This window comes from Anabrus simplex, chromosome 1, assembly GCF_040414725.1.
Source record: "Anabrus simplex isolate iqAnaSimp1 chromosome 1, ASM4041472v1, whole genome shotgun sequence".
NCBI classification, from domain to species: Eukaryota; Metazoa; Arthropoda; class Insecta; order Orthoptera; family Tettigoniidae; genus Anabrus; species Anabrus simplex.
Window position 1 is genome coordinate 351,042,352 of NC_090265.1, and position 25,465 is coordinate 351,067,816.

The 25,465-nt window shown below is 36.4% G+C and overlaps 1 protein-coding gene across 1 annotated transcript in view; it reads right to left on the reverse strand.

The window, feature by feature from the left end:
• The window catches only part of LOC136866542 (midasin), a 191,148-nt gene that overhangs the window by 128,670 nt on the left and 37,013 nt on the right, over positions 1 to 25,465 (reverse strand). Inside the window, exons 9-14 of the mRNA XM_068226582.1 lie at positions 24,323 to 24,558; positions 22,671 to 22,847; positions 21,732 to 22,034; positions 11,361 to 11,679; positions 7,081 to 7,307; positions 4,411 to 4,634 (exon numbers count right to left, since the gene is read on the reverse strand). Coding sequence (XP_068082683.1) covers positions 4,411 to 4,634; positions 7,081 to 7,307; positions 11,361 to 11,679; positions 21,732 to 22,034; positions 22,671 to 22,847; positions 24,323 to 24,558 — 1,486 coding nt within the window. The remainder of the gene's footprint in view (positions 1 to 4,410; positions 4,635 to 7,080; positions 7,308 to 11,360; positions 11,680 to 21,731; positions 22,035 to 22,670; positions 22,848 to 24,322; positions 24,559 to 25,465) is intronic.

Consider the following 25,465-nt stretch of genomic DNA (forward strand, 5'->3'; position numbering starts at 1 on the left):
GGTGGCAGATTCCCTATCTGTTTACCTAGTCTTTTCTTAAATAATTGCACAGAATTTGGATATTTACTGAACATATCCCTTAGTAAATTATTCCAATCCCTAACGTTGCTATCCCCAACATCGATTGATAATGGCTTAAAGAAGAAACTTACTTTTGGATGAAACTCTTTCCTACTCAACAGGTCTTAATGCCATCATGCAAAACAAATGTTTAAAAATATATATATCTTTGTAAAATGTTGAGATTCTTAGCAATTACTATGGCCTCCTATATAAATTAAGATGTTGAGATTCTTAGTGTTTGCTGCATCATATATAATTTTGTTCTAATACAGTGCCAGTCACAAAATCTGATCAGGATGAGACGAGGACACTAAACCAGAATTGCACAGAAGGCAACAAGAGATCATTTAACATCCCCACAATTCTGATTGATAGAATGTGTTTCAGCATGGCATTTAATGAAAGTTCTAACACAAGACAACAGGATGAAAGCTGACTGACTAGGCCGCTAACAAATAGAGATGAACTGAGAAGAACTGGGATTGATGAGGAGAGAGGCTAATCTACATGAAGATGTGAGGTATGTCCTACTCCTTTTGTATTATTATTATTATTATGTATGTTCTTACTTCCCCTTTCTGTTGCTTCACCTTCCCACATGGTTCTGTCGTTGGGTTTATCCTTTGTGAATGTTCCCGTTCCAAGATTGATTTATAAACATCTTTTCAGTTAATGTAAGTTAGCATTTATATAGTTGTTACAATGCAGATATACTCCTAGAATTAAGGCAATTGTTATTTTGCTATGGATAAATGCCATACATCTATATATATATATATATATATATATATAATAAGAGTTTTGTCTGTACATTGCTCAAAATTTAAAAGGGACGGTATTTCTGTATCGGACGTATCTATAGTAACAAGGAAATGCACTTTTTAATTTTCCGTAATGTCTGTCTGTCTGTCTGTCTGTCTGTCTGTCTGTCTGTCTGTCTGTCTGTCTGTCTGTCTGTCTGTCTGTCTGTCTGTCTGTCCGTCCGTCTGTCTGTCCATGCATCACGAGAAAATGGCTGAAGAGAATTTAATGAAAATCAGTATGTAAAGTCCGAGAATAAGTTGCTACAATCTAGGCCATAAATAATCCTTTTCACGCTGAGAGAAATAATAGTTTACGGAAAGGCCTAAAATTTTCTCAAAAATTAATATCAGTAGTGGTCCTATCTTAATGAAAATCGGTATGTAAAATCCAGGAATAAGTTGCTACAATCTAAGCCATAAATAATCTTATTCATGCTGAGAGAAATGGTAGTTTAGGGGAAGGCCTAAAATTTAATTCTCAAATATTTATGTTATTTTTTTTTCCTATATTAATGAAAATCGGTGTGCAAAGTCGGGGAATAAGTCGCTACAATCTAGGCCATAAATAATTTTATTCATGCTGAGTGAAATGGCAGTTTAGGGGAAGGCCTGAAATGGAATGATCAAATATTTGTCTTATTAGTGGTCCTATTGACAAATAGTATGTGACTAAATTACATATTATTAAATTTATGATAATTTATGTGTTATACATTTTTCCCTACTGGCCTTGATAACGGAGATATTCATGGAATTGGATTTTTGTTGCTAAGTCCATATTAGTGCCACCACGAAAAAATGTGTAAACAGAAATTAATGAAAACTGGTATGCAAAGTTGAGGAATAAGGAACTACAGTCTACGCTATAATTAATTTTATAAGATGCCCTAATATTACAGAGTTGAATGAAAACTGAATGTGAAGGCCTACAATACAGAAAGCTCATAACATTGATCAACAATAACATTATATTGACGACTGTTTGTTGTGATGTGCTTTGTGTCTCTGTTGCCGCTCATCTCCGATAGATGCGATTACTGCTGTATACCAAGTTTTTTAAATTTGAATTTGCTTTACATCGCACCGACACAGATAGGACTTATAGTGACGATGGGATAGGAAAGGGCTAGGAGTGGAAAGGAAGCGGCCCTGGCCTTAATTACGTTACAGCCCCAGCATTTGCCTAGTGTGAAAATGGGAGACCACTGAGAACCATCTTCAGGGCTGTCAACAGTGCGGTTCGAACCCATTACCTCCCGGATGCAAGATCACAGCTGCGCGCCCCTAACTACACGGTCAACTCGCCCGGTCGTACAGATTATAACAGCCTGCCTGAATATTGGCGGGAAGTAACTGGAGAGTTAGATAATTTTCTTCTTTAGCATGCCATTCCTCTGGTTCATAAATTTTCTGATACTACTGGCACGTAACAAACTGATTCATCATAGCATTCAAGCTATTCAATCCCTACTCTGAGGCATTGATTGGAATGAGCAGTGTGTATATTTAACGGAATGATGGCAGAGGAGTGTTCACGGCTGTCTGTGGTCTGGTCATTCCAGCACTGGAACTTTGGACTGTTATATTGGCACCGTAGTAATGTTCATTAAAAGTGAGAAAATGTGCGATTTTTTATTTGATCGAGTATACTATATGATAACATTGCTTTTAATTGTTACATTCCTACTAATGACTTCAGGTAGGAAAACCACAAAGACAGTCTTTCTGTCTTTCTGAGAACCCCGTAGCGAAACACGGGTACATCAGTTAGTCCTGTTATAAAACATTTATGAAATACCTAATAAGTTTATGCCCAGTGATGACATTATTAGCAATATAAAGTAATTTTATTTCTCAACAGAATTGCTCATTTTACTGTTCATCAAGCAAGTGGCTGCGCAGTTGGGTCACATGTCTGTCGGCTTGCATTCGGGAAATAGTGTTCGAACCCCAATGTCGGCAACCCTGAAGATGATTTTCCATGGTCCCCGATTTTCACACCAAGTAAATGCTGGGTTTGCACCTTAATTAAGACCATGGCCACATCCTTCCCACTCTTAGCCCTTTCCTATCCTATCATCGCCATAAGACCTATCTGTGTCTGTGGGATGTAGAGCAAATTGTAATAAATATACAAAATATACAAATATATAAAATAAATAAAAGCCCATATGTGAGAAAAAACATACAAAAGAAGATTAGCTCATTCTGATAAGCATTTCATGAGGGGAATAGTAGGCTATGTGCCAACAGATCTGAAGACATTCTCATGGAACACAAAATCAATTTTTACCGCTGGATAGATAATAATAAATTGTGGAAAGATCATGTACCCATGATGAAGAGTGACTGGATACCACACAGACTACTAAATCTGAAGATAAAGACAGCTATTACATTGCAATGTACATGTTGGAAATAAGCAAGCATGGGAGAAATATTCTTGCCCACAACTGAAGTTTTGGAATAGGTATTTGTTAAGGATCCAGAATATAGGTACTCTTTAAATTACTATCTCTTGACATCAATCAATCGCAACTGATCTGCATTTAGGACAGTCGCCCAGGTGGCAGATTTCCTATCTGTTGTTTTCCTAGCCTTTTCTTAAATGATCGCAAAGAAATTGGAAATTTACTGAACATCTCCCTTGGTAAGTTATTCCAATCCCTAACTCCCCTTCCTATAAATGAATATTTGCCCCAATTTGTCCTCTTGAATTCCAGCTTTATCTTCATATTGTGATCTTTTCTACTTTTAAAGACACCACTCAAATTTATTCATCTACTGATGTCATTCCACATCATCTCTCCACTAACAGCTCGGAACATACCACTTATGATAAAGGTCTTGATTTCCATAAGGAACCTGAAATATTTGTTCCAAATGAGTAAATTTATAATAACAATATAGTTGGTCTGTTATTGGACATTATAAATTTTCCAGCTAACTCATTCCTGGTTGCCAGTGTTTTTCCCCGGGGTGCTAAGTAGGCTCATCAGTTGGTAAATATCATAGGAAATTATTGCGTAGGCTACTTGAAGCCACCGGCAGTGCCAATGCACTATGAGAGACTTTGTCTCATTTTCAAAAATTGATGCCTGCCTGGCCATCAGATGATAAAGGTCTTTATTCCCATAGGGAACTACAGTAGAAATATTTGTCTGATACAATAGACAATATAAGAGAGAAAGGAAACTAGGGTGGAGAAGATTATACTAGATGTGGAACCTCCGACAATGGTTCGATATCCACAATACTGCAACTCTGATAGGAGAAAAACAAAATAAGAAAACTTACACCATGATAGTCGCCAACCTTCTGTGAGGAGACTAGACCAGAAGAAGAAGAAAGGAATTTCACAGGGAATTATGCTGAGATCAAATGAATGTATTTCGAACAAGTAAAATCCTACAATACAGTATAGCAAGAAGTCCAGAAACTAATTTAGAGATGAGAAATTCTTATAAGTGACATTATTTTAATCCACAATTAACATCCTCATCATGCTAAATCCCTTTTTACATAATGACATGTAATTACTCACCACGCCTACTAGAAGGTTCCATGTGGATAGTGTGACAGTGGAAACCATACAATATTTCTAGCCGAGCTTGAAATTCTCCCAGAGTTGACTCCTCCATGAACCTCTGCAGGCTATGAATCAGATCTTGCTCTGTCATAGGAGTGCCCTGGCTGGTATCTGGTTTCGTGAAAGATTCAACCAGAGAGTAGATGTGAAACCACCAATGAGAAGCATTTGCTTTTGCTCTGTAATGATTAAATATTCATTGCATTAAAAAATTAAAATCTGAAAATGAAATAGCCTAACTATAAAATGTTCATAAATTAAATAGTCTTTCCTTAAGAATGAAATTCACAGAGAAAAGGAACAAAGAAGGTAGAATATTGGTATTTTTAAAGATAAATTCCTCCAGCTTTGTTTTATATCAAGAAAAAACTGAGAATATTCAATATACGGCAATATGAAAAATCTTTTGCTTCAGCTGTATTTCTCATGTCATAGTCAATGTAATTGCATCAAGTGAAAAATAAGAAAAGATAAAAGAACACAAAAAACACATTTGTTCAAAATGTAATTAATAGGAGAATAAAATTTCTTCCACATTCCACTTTTAGTGAAAAGTTGTCAACAACAACAACAACAATTTTGTGTGGTTATTTCTAGCCCTTGAGGGTGGGTGGCAGGTAACTGCGTGTTATTGTGGCGGAAATAGTGTTATGTCAATAATAATTCTGTATGAAATATTCCATCACAAACTGCTTGAACCCCTTCATTTTACTTACCATCTATTGTATTTGTGACATGTGATCCCCTTGTGCTCTCTAAATATGGGAAGGTGGTATTGACACTGTGTCACTGTTAGGACAGGACTTATAACAGTGAGATGGTACCAGAGAACAGGCCCATGTGAAACGAGGAAGTCCTGGTGGGCAGGTAAGCTTCAATAAAATGAGCAAGTGACTTTGATCCTAGACATTAATTAAGATTTCAAATATGGGCAATGAACCAGGGCTGACACTTGATCTTTGGAAAAAGTTATTGGTGGGGATGTTACAAAAGTATTTCCCTCAAAATCCTCTTTCTCTTGATTGACATTGTGACTTGTTTTCCTAAAATAGTTTATCATTTTATTATATTAGCTTTCTCAAACCAATTTTTTGTTGCACAGTCGGATGGGCTTATCCCTTGCATTTTTGTCCCTTAAGGGTTTGTTGTGAAGTGTAGTTATATGTGGATTTTCATGTGTTTTACCCTTAAAATCCTCTGCTTCTTGATTGATAGCAATTATTTCTAAATTATTTCATGGTCTTTTCATGTTCTTTTTCCTGTAGCTCAGTAGTATGGGAATAGCCTGTGAATAACTGGGCAATTTGGTCTCAGTAGGTTGTTTATATAACTTATAATTGTTGATATTTTCTGTGTATTTCTCAAATACCTTGCCCTTTTGCTTGGTGGCGATCTTTCTTTCCATCATTTCCATCATTTAATGATTGCCTAGTAGTAGTATGGGAATAGCCCTTGCATCATTGCGCATTTATGTCCCATTAAGCTTTTTTGATCTGATCTTGATATTTGTGTTTTGGCAATGAGAATATTATTGTGACTTAAAGCACACTTAGGAATTGACAACAGTCATTCCCACTAATAAACAACATTCTGTAAATAATGTACCTACATAGTTCATTTTCATGGTCACCAGCGAGAATAACCTTTAGTTTCAGTGCAATTTAAAGTGAATGAATAGGTACTTGTAAACTGTTGAATCAATAAAAATAAGTTTGTGTTTTTACAAGTGTATGTTTTTGTACACAACAGAAAGATCTCCAAAAACCATAAAAAAGTAGTTAATGGGATGTAAAGCAAATTATGTACTAAAGAATGAAACTGTATAATTCTCATTCCTTGGGAGCATCATTTACAACTAGGTTTAAGGAATGACTACTGTGCAGAATATAAACTACCCTAGGGTTTATGGCTAAAAATCTGGTTTTGTATTCATATTAGAACCATTATCATACCACAGGCCCCTCATGTCCACTAAAGAAATTTTCATTTCCACCAACTGTTTTGACACTACCTCTCTAAGCCCAAAACTAGTTGTATCTTTTACAGATCCAAAGCCAAGAAAATGTTCACTAATTTTCACATAATTTGAAGCACAAACAACAAATGTCAACATTGCCAGCCTTCTGATTAAAAGTAAAATGAAAGTATAACACAGGCAGCACACATACTCACGGTGTATTGTCTTCTTATTCATGAGAAATGTCTCCTTAAAATGTCATTTTTTGCTCTTATTTTGTAGAAACACATTTGCACTTTGTGCTCAATTCCACACTTTAACATGGATTTAAAAAAAACAAACAATAATACACTTAATTGTTCAAACATCAAATGCGCTTACTATACATCATTTGGTCAAATTTTACACTTATCACAATTGCAAAAATCTACCATCTCTACACATAATACTCCAGGACGATCAAAAAAACTAATCAAAGAGGCCAGTGACATGTCACTGACCCTTAAAACAAATCACCAATGACACAGGGAAATTCAACTATAAAGTTACAAGGGTCAAAGTAAAAGCTGTTATTAACTCACAATAAGCCCATATGTCAGAGTATTTCACTTCACAAAAACCACAGTAATATATTTCAGTCAAAAATGACAGATTATTCAGAGTCTTACCGAAGAGCAGCATTAGTTAAGCAATCTTTCCAACACTGCAGTTCCAGCTTGCGCCAGGCAATAATTTGATGAGTGACAGCTGCTGAATGTGGGGCAAGGCTAACTCCACTATGAGCATTTTCTTCCCATTCCTGCATCTTGGTCAACAATAACTCCAGGCCAGTCAAAAAACGAGCCACTGGACTTGTGACAGGGAAGTCCTGGATTCTCTCAAGGATTTTCATTACCTGAAAAGTATAATAAACCAACACTGCAAGTAAGGTCTTGCTTCTAAAGAACTCTTGGAGAATTTCTCAAGAGAATACACACAATTGCAATAAGAGGATGATTTTCAGAGCAGTGCAACTTGTTAATATGATGGGAAACAATAATTTCTTTAAAATTCCTTAGTTACTTCATAGTTATTCTAATTGTAAGAATACGGACTTTGAGAACAACGGTATATACTGTACAAGTCTAGAATGTGATAATCCATGGCTAATGCAGCATCTGATCGACACACACATCTACTTATTACAGACATTTTAACGAACTGTCCCAATATATGACAGTAACAGGGGAAGCCTCATTAGTATTTTGATAATAGATTTCAGAAGAAGTATTGGTAAATTAAAAAAAAAAAATCAGTCATATTATTAGTATACTTTAATAGAAGTGCAGAAGGGCTCTATTGCAAAAAAATATATGAAAGTTAAGAGCTCACCTGTGTTCCAATTATATGAGTTTTGTAATGAATATTCCTGCAAGTGTGTTATGTACTATTTCTCCAATGAAAGTGGCCTAATTTAACAGATCAAAGAAAATTTTATATAGGACAGAATGGGAGCATATTTGATTTGAGATGTCACCTTCTGGAAAGTTGTACATAAGATAAATGCATATTTTCCGAAAGCAGTAAACTCCAAGTCAGCTTTGTTGTCCTGGTTAAAGTAGTATTAGGAAGCATGTGGAAAATGAATGTTGATATTCCTACTATTAAATACTCCATGGAAAACTGTAACACAATGTTTCACAACCCCTTAATATCATTGAAGAATATGAAAACTGAATAATAGTATCTTCAATGGATTAGAAACCATTTCTGTGTAACATCTTAGGTAAATAACTCGGTGTATAACAACGGTAATAGCGTCCGCCATGCCAACTTGCTACGGGCTGGGGGCGTCACCGCATCGGCCCACCCGCTTCCGCTTTGACCGTGCCAATCACGAACAAGACTTAAATGCTAGACCAGCCTCCTCTCGCTTCCATCCATGGTAGTGCAGCATGGGAGTATGGAAATTACAAGACGATTATTCTGGAGTCTTCCATCTTGTGAGGTTCCTGGACACATCCAGCATCCGGACTGTTCTGGAAGGACCGGCACTGATATATAAGGGAGGAGTGACTTGTCTGGGTTGGTGTTGGCGTAGTTCAGTCGTGAGCTCAGTTAGTGAGTGACTGCCAGTGCTGTGAAGTACGTGTTGGACTAGCATGCTACAGTGCGGACTGATGGCGAAGGACAGAAAGTGTAGCCGTGCGATGTGGGACCTTGTGTGTGAATGTAAAACTGTATAGGCGCACGCAAACTGAGTGTACACTGCCCTAGAGTGCGAGTGACGTGTGACTTGCGACATAATGGTTTAGTTTGTAAGAATAATCTGTAGTGTGAGAATAAGTGAGAAACTAAGAGAGAGAGAGCGCGCAAACTGTGTAAGTGTGTGTTATGAGTGAAAGTTATATGTAGTCCTGTGTAGATTAGTGCTTGGTTAATATATCTTAGTATAGAAGCTACCAGTCTAGTGTTAATTTATCTTACTACCCCACCAACTCGTCACAATATTCCATGTACAATAGCAGAGTGAATATTTGCAAAGACTTGTGTTGTGCAAATATTCCTCTCAAAATAATAGACAATCCACATCATAAAACTTTTTGGAGAAATAAACAAACTACCAGACACTGACAATAAGTAAGTTAATGATATGGTGCAATCCCTACCTCAGTGTTGTAATGAGGTTGTAAAAGTCCCCCTCCCTGTTTAACATCACAATAACATAGGAAGGTTTCCAGCAACACAGTGGGAAGGTAGAAGTCAGGGCCATAATTAAGGTAGTGAAGCCAAATGTAATAGCCTTCGGTCCAGAGGTAGCCACGTTTCATTCTCAGCCAGGTGGGATTGTAACTGTGTATGGTAAATTCCTCTGACTTGGGGACTAGGAATTTGTGTTCATCTGAATACAAATCTCTTCATGTACAACATAACATAGCACACCGCACTATAAACCACCAGAGAAACATGCAATAGTGGATACATCCGTCCACATAGGGTTGGTGCCAGAAAAGGCATCCAGCCATAAAACTTGACCAAATCCACAAGAAGTATTGACCCACATATATTGGTAATAATGCTAGGAAGAAGAAGAAGAAGACACTTTTTAAAAGCCCTTATAAAGTTACAAAATTTAGAGAAATCACCCTTTCTTGTTAAGTGAATTAACTCGCAGGAGGTGATTGTCAGTGACATTGTATTACATACAATATTACAGCAGGAATGTATCAACTATCAATGGTTTTAATGACAAAGAGCTACCATATTTTGTGTTTTTATATACCTAAATTCTTCATTTCAGAAAGTTTGTTAACAAAATGATTCATACAGAATATTTTTACCAACTTGTCAGAAAGTATTACATGCCTAGACACATACCTACAGAGCTACAAATATGAGGGGGTACCCAAAAATAACCAGAATAACATCGTCTTAAGCGAAGCTTGTGTAGTACACCTTTCTACCGCTAGGCGTGTATAACACAACTCATTGCTAGTTTAGTGCCACCTGTGTTGTCGACCTGTCTTGTTCTGTTCATCTGCAGTGATTGTTTTTGCTAGTGCTGTTTTGTTCTTGTTTCATTTTTTATGATGGCAAGCTTAAGTGAACAACGTGCAAACCTTTTATTGGGAAGTTTTAAGAAGATTGTGCAACAGTGTTCGTCAAGAAAGGCCTGATTTGTGGCAGACAGGCGACTGGTTCGACCACCACGCCAACGCACCTGCACACACAGCCATCTGTGTTAGACATTTTTTGGTTAAAAATGGCAAGGTTCCGCTACCCCACACCTGACCTGGTTCCATGCAACTTTTTCTTATTTCCATGCATGAAAAGAGGCACGACAGCATTGAAGAGGTCAAGGAAAAAAAAAAAGAGGGAGGAGCTGTCAGCCATTTCTAAAGATGACTACAAAAATGTTTCGATGAGTGGAAGCACCAGTGGGACAAATGTACTAGTTGTAATGGAGAGTATTTTGAAGGGTTGTTTTGTAAAAAAAATTGAATATATATAGCTTTTAAAATGGTTTTTTGGGTACCCCCTAGTATAGGAAAAACTGTCATGTATTGTTACTCAGAAATGTGTTCCACAAGGAAAGTATTGGTTAAAGACTTTGGGAGTGGCGATCCCATCGTAACAACAGCCTAAAAACGAGTGATGGTGTGCCATCAACCCCGACCTGTCAGCAGCTGGAAAAGGGGAAATGAAAATGATGACATAGATTGAAAGTATTGGTTAAATATGAATATTGAACACAAAACAGTGGACAAGATATAAACATCAATAACAATCCTAGTTTAAAATGTACTCTTGACTTTGACTGATGGCAAAAGGTTTCTCTCGATAAAAGCACCGCCTAGGTAATTAGAGAAACGTTCTGTTTTGTTCTGTAATTGGTAGTGCACTGCAAAAGTAATTCTAATAATGACATGAGATGATATACAATTTACTTCATTCCTAACAAAGTCAGTACAATATCTAGAAAAAACATTGTTGCAGAGATGTATCTATATAGGACTGAAGAACACAACTGAATAACAGTGATGTTCAAATTGTTTTCCTCTCTTCCTCAACTGTCACCACCATTTGACTGATCAGTACTCCATAGGACAAGCAAAGTCAAGTCCGTGAATACATAACTTAATATAAAATATTTTTCTATATATATACACTGCAGTCCTGATAAACACTGAACAATGGATGCTGTAACACAATTTTCAATATCAAATATCAACAACACAGACAGATAAACTGAAACTAATTTTAAAATGAGTACACCTCTATGTTAAGCATTACAGTCTGATATTTCAGATCATTTTCAGCAATTCCCAATCAATACTCTTTAAACTATCCTAATATTAATGGGACAGGTGCCTAATATGCCCCATTCAGTTTTCCGAAATCAAAACATGAGGCCCACCCTAACACAGTATTAGGAGTGAAAAAGCAAAGTATAAAATCTTAAGATTACCTGACTTAATGTTGGATGATCAGGCCATTGATCTAATAGTTCCTGTACTCTCTGTTTAACATTTCCAAGGAGAGGCAGGCACTGTCTTACTTCTCCAGGGTTTGAATCTCTGTAGAAATCAGAGGTTTTCTTTGTAAACACAGTTTTGCTATGTCTAGATGGACTGCCAGGCAATGGTAATTCTGCTGACATTTCTGAACTTTTTCCCACATTGAGAGCTAAAGATGTCAATAATATTAAACTTGGAGCAAGTCTCTTGTCCAATGTGCTACTCATGCCTCGAGAAACAACACTGAGGATGACTCTGAATGTTCTATACCTGCATAAAGGAAGAATATCAAAATTATTCAAATGAATAATACAACAAACAAAAAAGGAAAAAATAAACTAAATGAAGTAACATGGTACACAGGTTCTTTCTTAGACCCTATTGTTAGGAGGAATAAAAAAAAAGTTTTAGAACTTTTAAAAAAGTTTATTTATTTATTTATTTATTTATTTATTTATTTATTTATTTATTTATTTATTTATTTATTTATTTATTTATTTATTTATTTATTTATTTATTTATTTCTTAGAAGATGGTAATATGATCAGACTACCTAATTTAGAGTAATATGATCATATAAAAAACAATATAGGTTTTTCTAACAAATGATAACTTTCAGTACATTACTTTAACAGCAGGGGCCAGGGACATCTATGTTTGCCCCCTAAAACAACAACCATCATAATTTATTTATTTATTTCTTACAGTTTTCATGATTAATGTGAACAGACAATCCATTTTAATGTGTAATTTTATAGCATGAAGATCCTTAATCTTATTTATTGCACACAACAATAATATTTGTTACATCTACACAAAATTGCAAAGGGAAGGAGCCTCTACTGCAGTCAAATGCCATAGCACAACTTAACATAAGACGTCACGACTCCACTTCCAATACAGGCAGCACGGATTTATGTGTGCATGATCTAGAACCTACTCTCCGCTCAAGTTTCAACTGAGTCCACACAATCCCACATGATGAATTTGACATGTAACTTTATGTTTCATATATATATATATATATATATGTGACCCAAGTCTCATACTTGAGAACCTGATTTTAAGTGTAACTCATACCTACAATGCAGGTCATTGATCTTTTAACACAATTTACTCCAACAATCAACTCCAATTGTTCATAAAAATGCTTATTCATTAAGACCTGAAGAACAGAGCTACTCAGTGTTGGAAGTCAAGACATTAATATGGGGCACAAGATTCCATCACACCTGAAGATCTAGGAAATAAGAGAAACCCGTAAGCCCAATAAACTGTAATCAACGCATATGCTCTTCCTGGGTTATTTTACATATAGGACCTAAAATCAAGCAACGCGTTTATGAACAATTCATATTCTTACAACGTATTTTACAACTTGTTTTATGTATGTTGCTCATGAACAAGACAATATTTAAAAAGATTTCATTACAGTGTATAAGGCACACGGAACAGGAAGTGCAACCTACAACATTCCACAAGACCAACAAATTGTGATTAATACATATGCCTTCTGTGATATCATATATGTTTTACAAAAACTAGCACCTAACTTGATATCTCATGCCTACGAGCAATTTAACTCTTATAGATATGTTTTTGTGTATGTCACTTATGTTAAGACAATGTATACTAAGTTTTAATCCGACGATTGTCCCCATTCATGAACCATTTGACATGTTGTTGCTATATGACATTCCTTGTTGGATTTGATAATGTTTGTATTGCATGATATATTATACTGTATGCGATTGTGTGACCAGCTGACGATGACCTAGAAAGGTCGAAACCGATCCTAATTTTAATTTAATAATAATTATTATTGATTAGGTGGAAGCCTTCTTCTCATTGCATTTGTGTACAATATCAATACGGAATGAAACTTATAGATTACGAAGGATAGGTCTTACGACGACAATGGGACAGGAAAGGGCTACGAGTGGGAAGGAAGTGGCTGTGGACTTACCGTATTTACTCACGTATTAGACCCCCATTTTCCACTTTTACAGTGGTCCAATATGCGATAACATCAAATTTTGTGTAGTGAACACACGACTTCTAGGCTATAAAGAGCTATAAATTGTACATGTAAACATTCTACACTATCCTTTAAGAAACCTATGAATGTATTTGATTTATAATGGCTATTTTCGTTGGAAGGCAATAAATGGTGGGAATGTGCTAAAAAATGAAAAACAATTACACTTAAATTTAAGGTTAGGTTTGAACATAAAAATAATTATGATGAAAACAAAGAAACAAGTGTTTACAATTATAATTAACAAAATAAATAATGAAATAATACATCTTAAGAACAACAAAATAGCAAAACATCAAGGAAAACCATTCTTAGACACATGAACTATACTCATCACTTACAATTATGTTTAAAGTTATCGTAAGTCCAACATCTGGGCGATTTGCACAGGTTTCCTGTCCCATAGTCCATAAGACCTATCAGTATCGGTGCGACATAAAGTAACTTGCAAAATTTTATTAATATGTGCAATATTACAATAAATACTTTTACTCCTCTGGTATTTCAACATTTTTTGTGTACCGACCATGCCTTCAGCCCCGAAGTTGATCGATTAACGAGGTTCTACTGCACGTAGGCTACTTCAAAATGTGTTCAACTGTTGTTCTTTATAATGAAAGTGCATGTATTACTATTAGAAAATGGCTAGAATACCCATTTCAAAAGTTCATGAATACCACTGTAAAAGTCATGAATTTTTAATTTTTTATTTTTATTTTTTTTTTATTTTTATTTTTTTTAATACATTGTTATGCACTACTCAGGAGCACGGTTGAACTTGCTTAGCTAATGTGTTGGCCTTCTTTTCCTCCCAAAATCTCTTCATCCTCTTGCTGAACTTCTTCCTTCGTTCTTCTGTCCAAGTTATAGTAGCTCTGGTGTTGGATGTGTCTTCAAAGTGGTGATTGTCGATTTTGGTTCTGAATTTACATCTGTCCTGTACAATGTCTTCTGAGATGTTGATTTCCTGGAGATCAGTTTGAATTTCACGAAGCCACCTGTTCTTGGTTTTAGACGAAAGGACCAGGTTGAGAATTCTTTTAGTTAGCCTGTTAGTGTTCATTCTGATAATGTGTCCATAAAATTTCAATCGTCTTTTCCAAAAAGTGTGAGAAATTTTTTCAGAATGACAATATATCTCCTGGGATGATTTTTTCTCCATGTTCCATCTATACAACCTGGGCCAAAAATTTTTCGTAAACTTTTCCTTTCTTGTTTCTCAATGTCTTTGGTTAAAAGTCCGCCACCAATGATTAAGGTTTCTAAGGCATATAACACTTCAGGTTTGATCACTGTATTATAGTGTCTAAGTTTTGCATTCCAAGGTATTGATTTTTTATTATACCTGTTCCAAGTGATCCTGTATGCTTTCTGTAATTTGGAAATTCTTTCTTTATTTGCTTCGCGGTTTAAACCACAGGGCTGAATAATTTCTCCCAGATATTTAAATTGGTTCACTTGAACAATTTTGCCGAATTTAGTTATCATAGGTTGTCCATCTAAGTATCGTGAGGCTCCTTCCATGCACTGAGTATTCTCATATGAAATTTGAAGTCGCGTTTTGACGGCATTTTCATGTAGTTTTTCAATGGAATGAATTGCTTCGTGCCTATTATTGGAAAGGATTGCTATGTCATCAGCAAAAGCCAGACGTTGCATGTGAATTCTGTCTTTACGTAGTCTTCCAAGGGTTATTCCTTTAGTTTCCTTTTCCCAGGTCCTGATTATTTTCTCAAGTACCAGGTTAAACAGTAACGGCGATAAACCATCCCCTTGGCGGACCCCGGTGTTAACAGGAAAAGGCTCAGATATTTCGCCTAGGAATTTAACTCTTGAATTAGTGCAGGTTAATGTTTGTTTGATTAATTCTCTTGTTTTTTTATCCACTTGAAATTCTTCTAGAGTATTGAAAAGTGTTTTTAACGGTCTATAGAGTCATATGCTTTTCTGAAATCTACAAAAGTAATGACTGTTTGTCTGGTTTTGCGCATTTGGAGGATAGTTTAAGATTAAGGATTTGTTCTGTACAAGATCTTCCTTTTCGGAAACCTGCCTGGTATTCCCCAATTAGATGGTCTGTTTGTTTCTCAAGTCTAGTGAGCAAGGCTTTGGAAAAAATTTTCGTAAGCAACTGGTATCAAGCTAATTCCTCTATAATTATTGATGTTCGTTTTATCCCCTTTCTTGTGTAGTGGATGGATTAGCGCACATTTCCAATCTTCCGGGATTTCCTCAGGGATCCAGATGTTCTCAAGAAACGAGTGGATTTTCCGGGCTACGCTGTCACCTCCTATTTATTATTATTATTATTATTATTATTATTATTATTATTATTTCCGATGAGGTCTGCTAAGGACCACGTGCCAATTTCAATTTTCTTCATATTGTGTTGTTTTCTCTTCCGCTCCTTCCAATATTCTTTCATCCTTTCACTATGCTGTTTCCTTCTGTCCTCGGACCACTTCGCACCAGGCTTCTTGTTCAATCTTCCTTAAAATCCTTCCATACTTACTACCCTTTTCTAAAAATTTCTCTGTCCATAATTTCTTCTTCTCTTATATTATTTTTTTCTAAATCTTTCCTTACTTCTTGAATCCAGCTAGTTGCTGCCCTTTTGTCCCAAAGGTACTTGAAAATCCTTTTTGTTAATCTGGAATCATCCATTCTGTAAATATGTCTAAAAAATTAAAATCTCCTTTTTCTTGTGGTTTCTGTTATGTTTTCGATGTTCCTGTATATTTCACCATTAGATCTTAATTTCCATACTTCTGTTGTTTTCACAGGGCCTAAGATTGTTCTCAGGATTCTCCTTTCTAGTACCTCAAGTTTATCTAATCTATAGTTTAGTAACAGGCATTCACTTGCATATAAGCATTCTGGTTTCACCACTGTAGTGTAGTGCCTTATTTTAAGATTTTTAGATAGACACTTTTTGTTATAAAAATTCCTTGTGATACCATATGCTCTTTCCAGCTTATGTACCCATTTCTTCTACTGCAGATTTGTCTAAACCATTTTCTTGAATTATTTCTCCCATTGCACGTTATAAATTTCATATTAGAGCCCGTATTGTCAAAGTATCAACTTGTGAAAATTTAGATTTTATAATTCCACCTTTACTATACTGTAATACAGTATTGTCAGTATTGTAAAGGTGGAATTATAAAATCAAATACAGTAATACAGTATTGTCAGTATTGTAAAGGTGGAATTATAAAATCTACATTTTCACAAGTTTATTTCTCCCAGATATTTGAATTTCGTTACTCTTTCTACTGGACCAATATCTGTTGCCGAACATTTTGGAGCATTATTGATGTTTGTAATAAATTTTGTTTTTTCTACGGAGATTCTCAAACCTGTCTTGTTGGCTATTTCTTCCAAGAGATTGATTTGTGTTGTTGCACTTGTTAGGTTTTCTGACAATATAGCGAAATCATCTGCAAATGTTAGGCAATTTATTTCAATGCCTTTGTTTTTCCTCCCCAAAGTTACCGGCAAAATGTTATGCTCTTTAAGCTTTACGTTCCAAATTCTTACAATTTTCTCTAGAACACAGCTGAATAGAAGGGGTGACAGACCGTCACCTTGCCGTACCCCTGTATTAATTGTTGTGTGTGTCCTCTGCGCCTACAAGCTCCGCAGCCCGCCGAACATCGATGTTTCCAGAGACCACGAGGCAGACTGCAGTGCGCTGACGTGATCCCCAGGTGACGTCAGCCAGCGCTATAAAAGGAGCAACGTTTCTCGCCTCTCCAGGACTCCTACAGTGTCCAACGACCAGACTACACCGCAAGTCAGACACGGAGGCACCCTCTTAAAAATGTGTTCTGAATAGGTGGACTGATTCCTGGGCGTGAGGTTTCACCTCTGGACATTGCCTCATTCATCCTGCATCCCGTAGCCATGTCGAGCACCCATCCAAGCATTCTGCTACTCACTCTAGTCCCCTCCAATCATAGCATTCTGCTATATATGAACATTAGACGCAAGTTCCTTGCAAGTTATACGCCTCCTGTTAGCATTCTGCTAGTATGAACTCTCTCTACAAGTTCCACTTGTTATTATACATGACCGATAGTTTTCGACTATCAAGAACATTCTCTCATCTGAACAGACTGTTTCATCAAGACAAGATTGAATGTATATAGGAATCTCAATTTGTAAATATTATTCAGGCCCTCAGCCTACTACCTTATATAAACATTAAACGTGTGCAACTCAACAAGCTTCAAGAAAAGTTTCATTCTATTTCATGTACATATTGTATATATGCGTTGAAGCAATAAACTTTTATGTTGTGCCTTGTATACCAAGTTCCTTGTATACAACATTAATCTTAATAGGTTTGGATATCTCACCCATAAATTTCACCTTTGAAATTGTGTCACTAAGGGTTTCACGTATTAGGTTTGCCAATTTAGTTTTCACTCCAAATTCACAAATTGTTTTATCTATGGTTTCTCTATCAACCGAGTCAAAGGCCTTTTTAAAATCTACAAAAGTCACAACAATGTATTTTGAATTCAATATCCTATGACGAATTATGGATTTTAATTTACATATTTGTTCTGAACAAGATCTACCTTTTCAAAATCCAGCTTAATACTCACCCAGTTGCTTGTCAAGTGATGTTTCTACTCTATTCAGCAATATTTTTGAGAATACCTTGTATGCAATTTGCAGAAGAGAGATGCCTCTGTAGTTATTCTCCTTTCGTTTGTCCCCTTTTTTATGCAATGGGTGTATTAGAGCCACTTTCCATTCTTCTGGAATCCTCTCTGTTCTCCAAATATCTTCAAAGATTAACTGCAGCTCTTCAATGATTTTTGACTGGGACCATTTCAAAAGTTCAGCTGTTATAGAGTCTTCTCCACTAGTTATTATTTTTCAGATTGTTAATTCTTTAGTTTTTTTTTTTTTCTTCTTGCTAGTCGCTTTACGTCGCGCCGACACAGATAGGTCTTATGGCGACGATGGGACAGGAAATAGCTAGGAGTTGGAAGGAAGCGGCCGTGGCCTTAATTAAGGTACAGCCCTAGCATTTGCCTGGTGTGAAAATGGGAAACCACGGAAAACCATTTTCAGGGCTGCCGACAGTGGGGTTCGAACCTACTATCTCCCGAATACTGGATACTGGTCGCACTTAAGCGACTGTAGCTATTGAGCTCGGTACTTCTTTAGTTTCTTTAGCAGTGGGTGGTATATCTTCTTCCAGATTTTCAGTTGTTTGAGAGAATACCAACTTATGGTCAGGTTCAGGGTAGTTTAAAAGTTGATCAAAGTGCTTTGCAAGTACAGTCGACTCTCGATAATTTGACACTCGTTAATTTGAATCTCTCGATAATTTGAAGTTTTCTCCTTGTCCCTTGAAAAATACTTGATGCATTGAAAAAAAAAAAAATCAATGTTATTTGATCCCCTCGGTAATTTGAAGTTGTAGGAATGGCATCTTGCTCGCCGACATTCTATAATTTGAAGTCGGGCTTCCCTACTCTCCATAATTTAAAGTCGGTGATTACAGTATGTATTATTATCGTGCACAGACCTGTCGTTTGTTTACATCAATAATGAGATGCAGGAGTGAGTTTGCAGTTGTGAGTCTTCTTTCAAACATTAAAGTGTGGTACAGTATGTTAACGTTTGATTTGTGTAATTTTTAAGCATCACAATGAGTTCAAGAAAGAACAAGTGTCTCACCATAAGTGAAAAAAAGCACGTGATTCAAGTTGTGGAGGATGGACAATTAAAAAAACATGCCGCCAAACAGTTCTGTATTTTACCATCAGCATCGTCGATGATTTTGAAAAATAAAGATCGCGTCACCGAAAGTGCCTTAAGTGCGAGTAGAAAAAGGTCACGTCAGGGTGAATTTCCCCGTCTTGAAGAGTGCTTGCTTAAGTGGATTCGTCAGTGTAGAGGACAAAACATTCCCCTGGGCGGTTTCATGTTGAAGGAAAAAGCCAAGTCTTTTGTTCAGTCTCTCGGGATTAAAGGATTTGCAGCAAGTGAGGGGTGGCTTTCAAATTTCAAAAACTGACACGCCATCACATTTAAAAAGATCTGTGGAGAGAGCGCCAGCATGGATAGTTCCATTTGTTCCGAATGGATTGACGAACTAAATGAACTTTTGAATGGCTATAACCCAAGGAACATATTCAACACAGACGAATCCAGGCTTTTTTATAAATGTCTTCCTGATCGCACCCTGACGTTCAAAGACGAGAAGTGTCATGGAGGGAAACTGAGCAAGGAAAGAATAACTGTCCTTCTAGCATGTAACATGGACGGATCTCAAAAGTTGAAACCACTCATTATAGGGAAATCTGCCAAACCACGCTGCTTCAAAGGAATAAAATCGTTTCCCACAGCTTATCGGTCAAACAAAAAAGCATGGATGACGACAGAGTTGTTTAATGAATGGCTGACCTTGGTTAACAGTGACATGAAAAAGGAAAAACGCAAAATCTTGCTGTTTTTGGACCACTGCACCGTGCATAATAACCCACCACCATTAGACCACGTAAAATTGATTTTCTTTCCACCCAACACGACATCAAGATTGCAACCATTAGACCAAGGCATTATTCAAAATTTAAAAACTCTCTACCGCAGAGAAATTGTTTCTCTTGTGCTGGATAGCATCGAAAAAGGTGAGAAGGTGAACATAACAGTTTTGACCGCTATAATCATGATTGATAAGGTCTGGAAAAATGTCAACCCTATCCCCATTTATAACTGCTTCAAAAAGTGCGGGTTTAAGCAAACCGAAAACGTGGAACAGTCATCAGAGCCGCCAAAATTTATGAATTTTGACTCAGGATGGGGACTTCTACCTAACTGTGGAGAGTTAACGTTTGAGGATTACGTTCAAGTTGACGATGACAGCGGTGTCCATGGTGCCCTAACCGATGCTGAACTGTTGGATTTAGCCTCTCTGGATGAGGACGAGGAAGAAAACGAAGACGAACAACCTCCAATTCCAGTCACATTGAGCGAGGCAAGGACAGCTCTTACTACCCAATGCTCCTACGCCCTCAGAACGGACACAAGTGACGATTTCTTCTCAGCTCTCACCACTATCGAAAATTCATTGGACCATGATAGATGGAAGTCGTTCACTCAAAAGAAAATTATGGACTTTTTTCAAAATGAACATTTCTGTATGAACATTCAAATGAATATTTCTCTATGAACATTCAAATGAACATTTCTGTATGAACATTTCATAATTGTACAAATGTTGTGAAAGAAATGAGTAAGTATAACTCTTGTTTATTTGAATTTTTCCCTCCCTCCCTCTTGGTTACTTGAACTCCTATTATTTTGAACTCTCGGTAAATTGAACTTTTTCTCTGATCCCTTGAGTTTAAAATTATTGAGAGTCGACTGTATTTCACAATTCTCAGCATTGTTTAGCCCAAGTCTACCATTTTCATCCTTGAAGCATAAGCTAGGTGCTTGATACCCCTTTAACTGACTCTTAAAAGTCTGGTAGAAGTTTCGAGAGTTATTTTTAACAGAACTGTCTTGCAGGTCAATAAGTTGTGATTTTTCAAAAGTTCTCCTCTTATTATTCTAGCAGTGTCTTTCCTTTGCTGTTTGAATTGGTCATAGTGCTCAGTCTTTCCAGAGGATTTAAACTTTTTCCATTGTTTTACTCTCTCTTGTAATGCATCTACACATATTTGATTCCACCAAGGTTTCTTTTTAGTTTTGACAAGCCCAAATGTTTTCTGGGCTGCACTGGTTATTTCTTTAGATAAATCTTGCCACTTCCCATGATGAGATACTTTTATTTCTTCCTGAAATGTTTCCAATGTTTCTTGTGTAATTTGAAGTCTGTTTGTGTTATATTTGTTTACTCTTTCCCTTCTTCTGTGATTTCTGTTGGGTAAGAATTTGTGTTATATTTGTTTACTCTTTCCCTTCTTCTGTGATTTCTGTTGGGTAAGAATAGTCTGATTTTAGACAAGTAGTGATCGGAATAAATTCTCTGCTTCTTACTACCATGACATTCATAATTTCTTTCATGTTTCTTATGGATACAGCTACATGATCCAGTTGAAATTCACCCAGTAATGGATTTGGAGAAATCCATGTTTTAGTTTTCCTTGGCAATTTCTTGAAGAAACTATCCTAGTATTAATGGGACAGGTGCCTAACATGCCCCGTTCAGATGAGAATTAAGAGAGCAAATACAGATTTGAAAAATTCATAAAGGACAGGCACAATGGGTGGTAATCAAAACAAAACAACAACAAAATGAATTTCAAATAGTTACCTCAACAAAAGTGGAGTGACAAAATCTGGCTGCACTCCACTGTTCACTGGAGCCAGCCAAGCACTGCGAGAGAAGGACGTTACAAGCTCAAAATGTAACTGACATATTTGCTGAATGTCCACACTAGAGATAAGTCCAACTGCAGCATTCTGGGGTTCAGGCTTTGAAGTAACTGGAGTAGATTCCAATGTTGGCTGTATTTGTAGGTCCCCAAAATCCTCATCCATGGTGGTGGGGAATAGCTCCTCAATCTCCTGGGCTGCCTCTTCTTCTTCACTTATTGTCTTGCAGCGAATGCCACCCCTAGCAAATTTGGAAACACAAAAAATATTTTATAAACAAAATTATGAAGAAGGAAAAACACACAATAACAGGTTACTGTAGAAGAGAGAACAAGAGAAAGAAGAGATGAGAAAAAACAAAGGATAAGGAAGAAATCTACTTGAGATAGAACGGACAGATAGAAACTGATTCAAGATGAGAAAATAAAGAGAGAATACAAAAACATTTGATATGAAAATAGAAGGAAATTTATCTAGAGGTAGACCACAACAGAGATGGCTGAAATAAAAGTGTATAACAAGAAAGAAAGTGGGCAGACAGGTGATGCTGGAAAGGCATTAGATGATTGGAAGGAGTTCATGATGATTGAGTTTGAGTGACATCACCTAATTATCATTCCAGCACTGTCTGGAGTTAAATTAGAAAACGATGGATAATAACTTCCATAATGGCTGAGAGTGCAATTTCAACCCACTGCTCTTCTCAGCTGTGATTACGAGACTGAGTACACCTCATTTCCAGTCAACAAGCCTCTACTGTACTGAAGATAGAGCCAGAATTAAATCTGGGCCAATCAGGAAGGAAGCTGATAAGTAAAATAAGAGCACTGTTCATAGCAAAGCTGGAGTGGAAAAGAGGGTTGACACCATTACTCACTTGGTAACAAATAAGTTGTCCTTCTCAGCCTCTTGAGCAAGACGTTCATCCTCTTGTTTTCGCCATGCTGCTACCACTTGAGTGAGAAGCATAGCAAATTTGTTCCATACATCTCCATCCAGTCCAATCTGAAGAATGGTGTGATTTCGGAGTTCTTGTAGAGCTGACTGCATCAACCTACAAGAAAAGATCATATAAAAATACAGTAAAACTTACACAGTTTTTACACTTATTCTTCATTTCTGAGGCCCCGACTAAATTCTTATTCTTCCCACATTAATTTATTTCAGATATAAGATTTTGTTTATTCATTTTTTAAACATTATATGCAATCATATTTTAAGTTCCTGGAGATACAGAACATCACTCACATGTTTACAGTGTAACCTCATTAATGCGTTCCTCATTAAGACATTTACTCGCTTAGTACGTTGCATTTTTGAAGTCCCAATTTCCATCATATTAAATCTATAATAAAAATACCTCACTTATCACATCACAAATTTTCACCATTTCTGCTTAGACGATCAAATTTTTCCCAGCCGTGAAAATATTCTCTGTCGTCCCTTGTGAAAGGAATGTGATTTACAACACAGATACAAGCCCTTGCCACAGGAGGCAGGTTGTGGAAACTTGCGCATTAACAGCAAAAGACCTTGAACTCCTTAACGTCACGAGGTAAATTTCGAGGAATAAGCCGTTAGCCTTAGGGAAGTTAAGTTTTGCTTGCCAGTTAGCAGTGGGATTGATAAATAACCTAGTTAGACTATGTGTGCTTGTGTTTCACATTCCAATCCGATGATATAAATGTGTTCACTGTTGAGTGGTACAGTGAAAGGTAGTGAAAGTCTGTCATATGATAGCCAAACTACAGATTAGGAACATAAGCATTAGAAGTTGACTAGTATGGTACCGTACATATTTGTCTGGTGATAGCCGAGTTAGGGATACTTTACGGAAAAAGGTGTTTAAAAAAACTGCTTACAAATGAAAATGAAGCACTTCTTAAGTATGTCGACTTGGTGCGACACGAACTTTAAAACTTGCACCTTCGATTCGAGTCCGTCCGAACCAATGTGGATGTCGGGTATTGTCAGAACGATGTTGCATTCAAGGGGGAAAATATTTTCATATTTCTTGTCTAGTATTTTTCACTCCTTTTAATACACTGTTATTTTATAAGTCCCAGTGGGAAAGATTTTCATATTTGTCCTCTTGCATTTTTCACACCTTTTAATACTATCCTCTCTTCTTCAGAAAGAGTAGATACAGCTTCCACTGTACCCACATACAAGATGTAAAGTGCATACACGTTGAAAAAAAAAAAAGAATTAGTGCTCCCATATCCCTATAACTTTTTATTTAAGTATTTGATAGTATGAATTTATATTTCTCCAAAAATATAACTGTCAGTGCAGTACACCCCAGTTTCCTTTTCTTTATATACTGTAAGCACACTTTCAGTTGCACGTATTTCACTTTTTTTTTTTTCCCCAAGACCTTGAAAAACGTATAAATGAAGCTTTACTGTACTTCCTAAAAAGTTTCTCTAGACTTCCATTTTACAAAAGATATGGCACAAAAATATACAAATAATGGTACAACAACACAGTTAAATGAAAATGTTTTAAAAACCAACAGAGTAACAGTACCTGTATGCTTCTTGTCGTATACACAACTCCTTATTCTCAAATTTGTGAGAAAAGTTCAGTAACTGGACTAATGCAGAATCTCCACAAGTTTTAACTAGATGCAGTAGTGACTCCTGACCAGCACCCAGAGCTGGAAACCTGACCAGGTTAAACATCATTGGTTCAGAGGATTGCAGTTTCAACTGAAGTAACAACTTGTTGAGTACAGAAGCCAAAAGACTGGTACCATGACACAACTACAAAAAGGAACAAATAAATATATTATAATATTAACGTAAGACCAATATTTATCAAAAACCATCACACTGATAAACTTACAACAAAAAGTAACACAGCAATTTTTCTAACAATGGGGAAATGCACAGTTACTGTAGCTAATCAATTTTTGAGTTTAAAAGTAGATAATATCAAATATGGCTAGTAAATATCAGTTTAATATGACTAAAATGTATAAAAATTTAAGGTAGAAAATGTATTATGAATGTTTAATGTTGTTTCTTTGACCAAAGTAAGAGTACATTTTGATACATATCCAATATACCCGGGTAATATTCACCCACCAACACCATAGATATGTCTTTCCCATAGAAGTAAGCAGCAAAAACAGGACAGGAAAAAAAGAATAATAAACATGATGAGAGACCAGTATAAGTAATGGAGAGAGAACAAACAAGTGACAAGTAAAAATCACATGCAGAAAGAAAGGAACACAACAAGATGATTCCAATGAATATTGAATTTTCACGACTGCATTGTAATCGAAACCGACTTTCAACCTATTAGGTTGTGTTATGTACATTTAGTACATGTTGAAGAGATGTTAAGTACAGAACAAAAATGGCCAACCGGACACCAGTGGGATCTGAACCCACAACCTCTCGATTTCATGTCGGTTGCACTACCAATTGAGCTATGGTGGCCAAGGCCATCTTTGTTCTGTTGGAAAGGATCTAAGCTACAGGTCTGGCACTACTACCATCACACTGTAGAGTGTGTTTAAGTTGCCCATTGAGGGCCAAGTCAATGAATATTGAATTTTCACAACCGCATTGTAATCGAAACCGACTTTCAACATATTAGGTCATGTTACGTTCAGAACAAAGATGGTCTAGGCCACCATAGCTCAATTGGTAGTGCAACCAA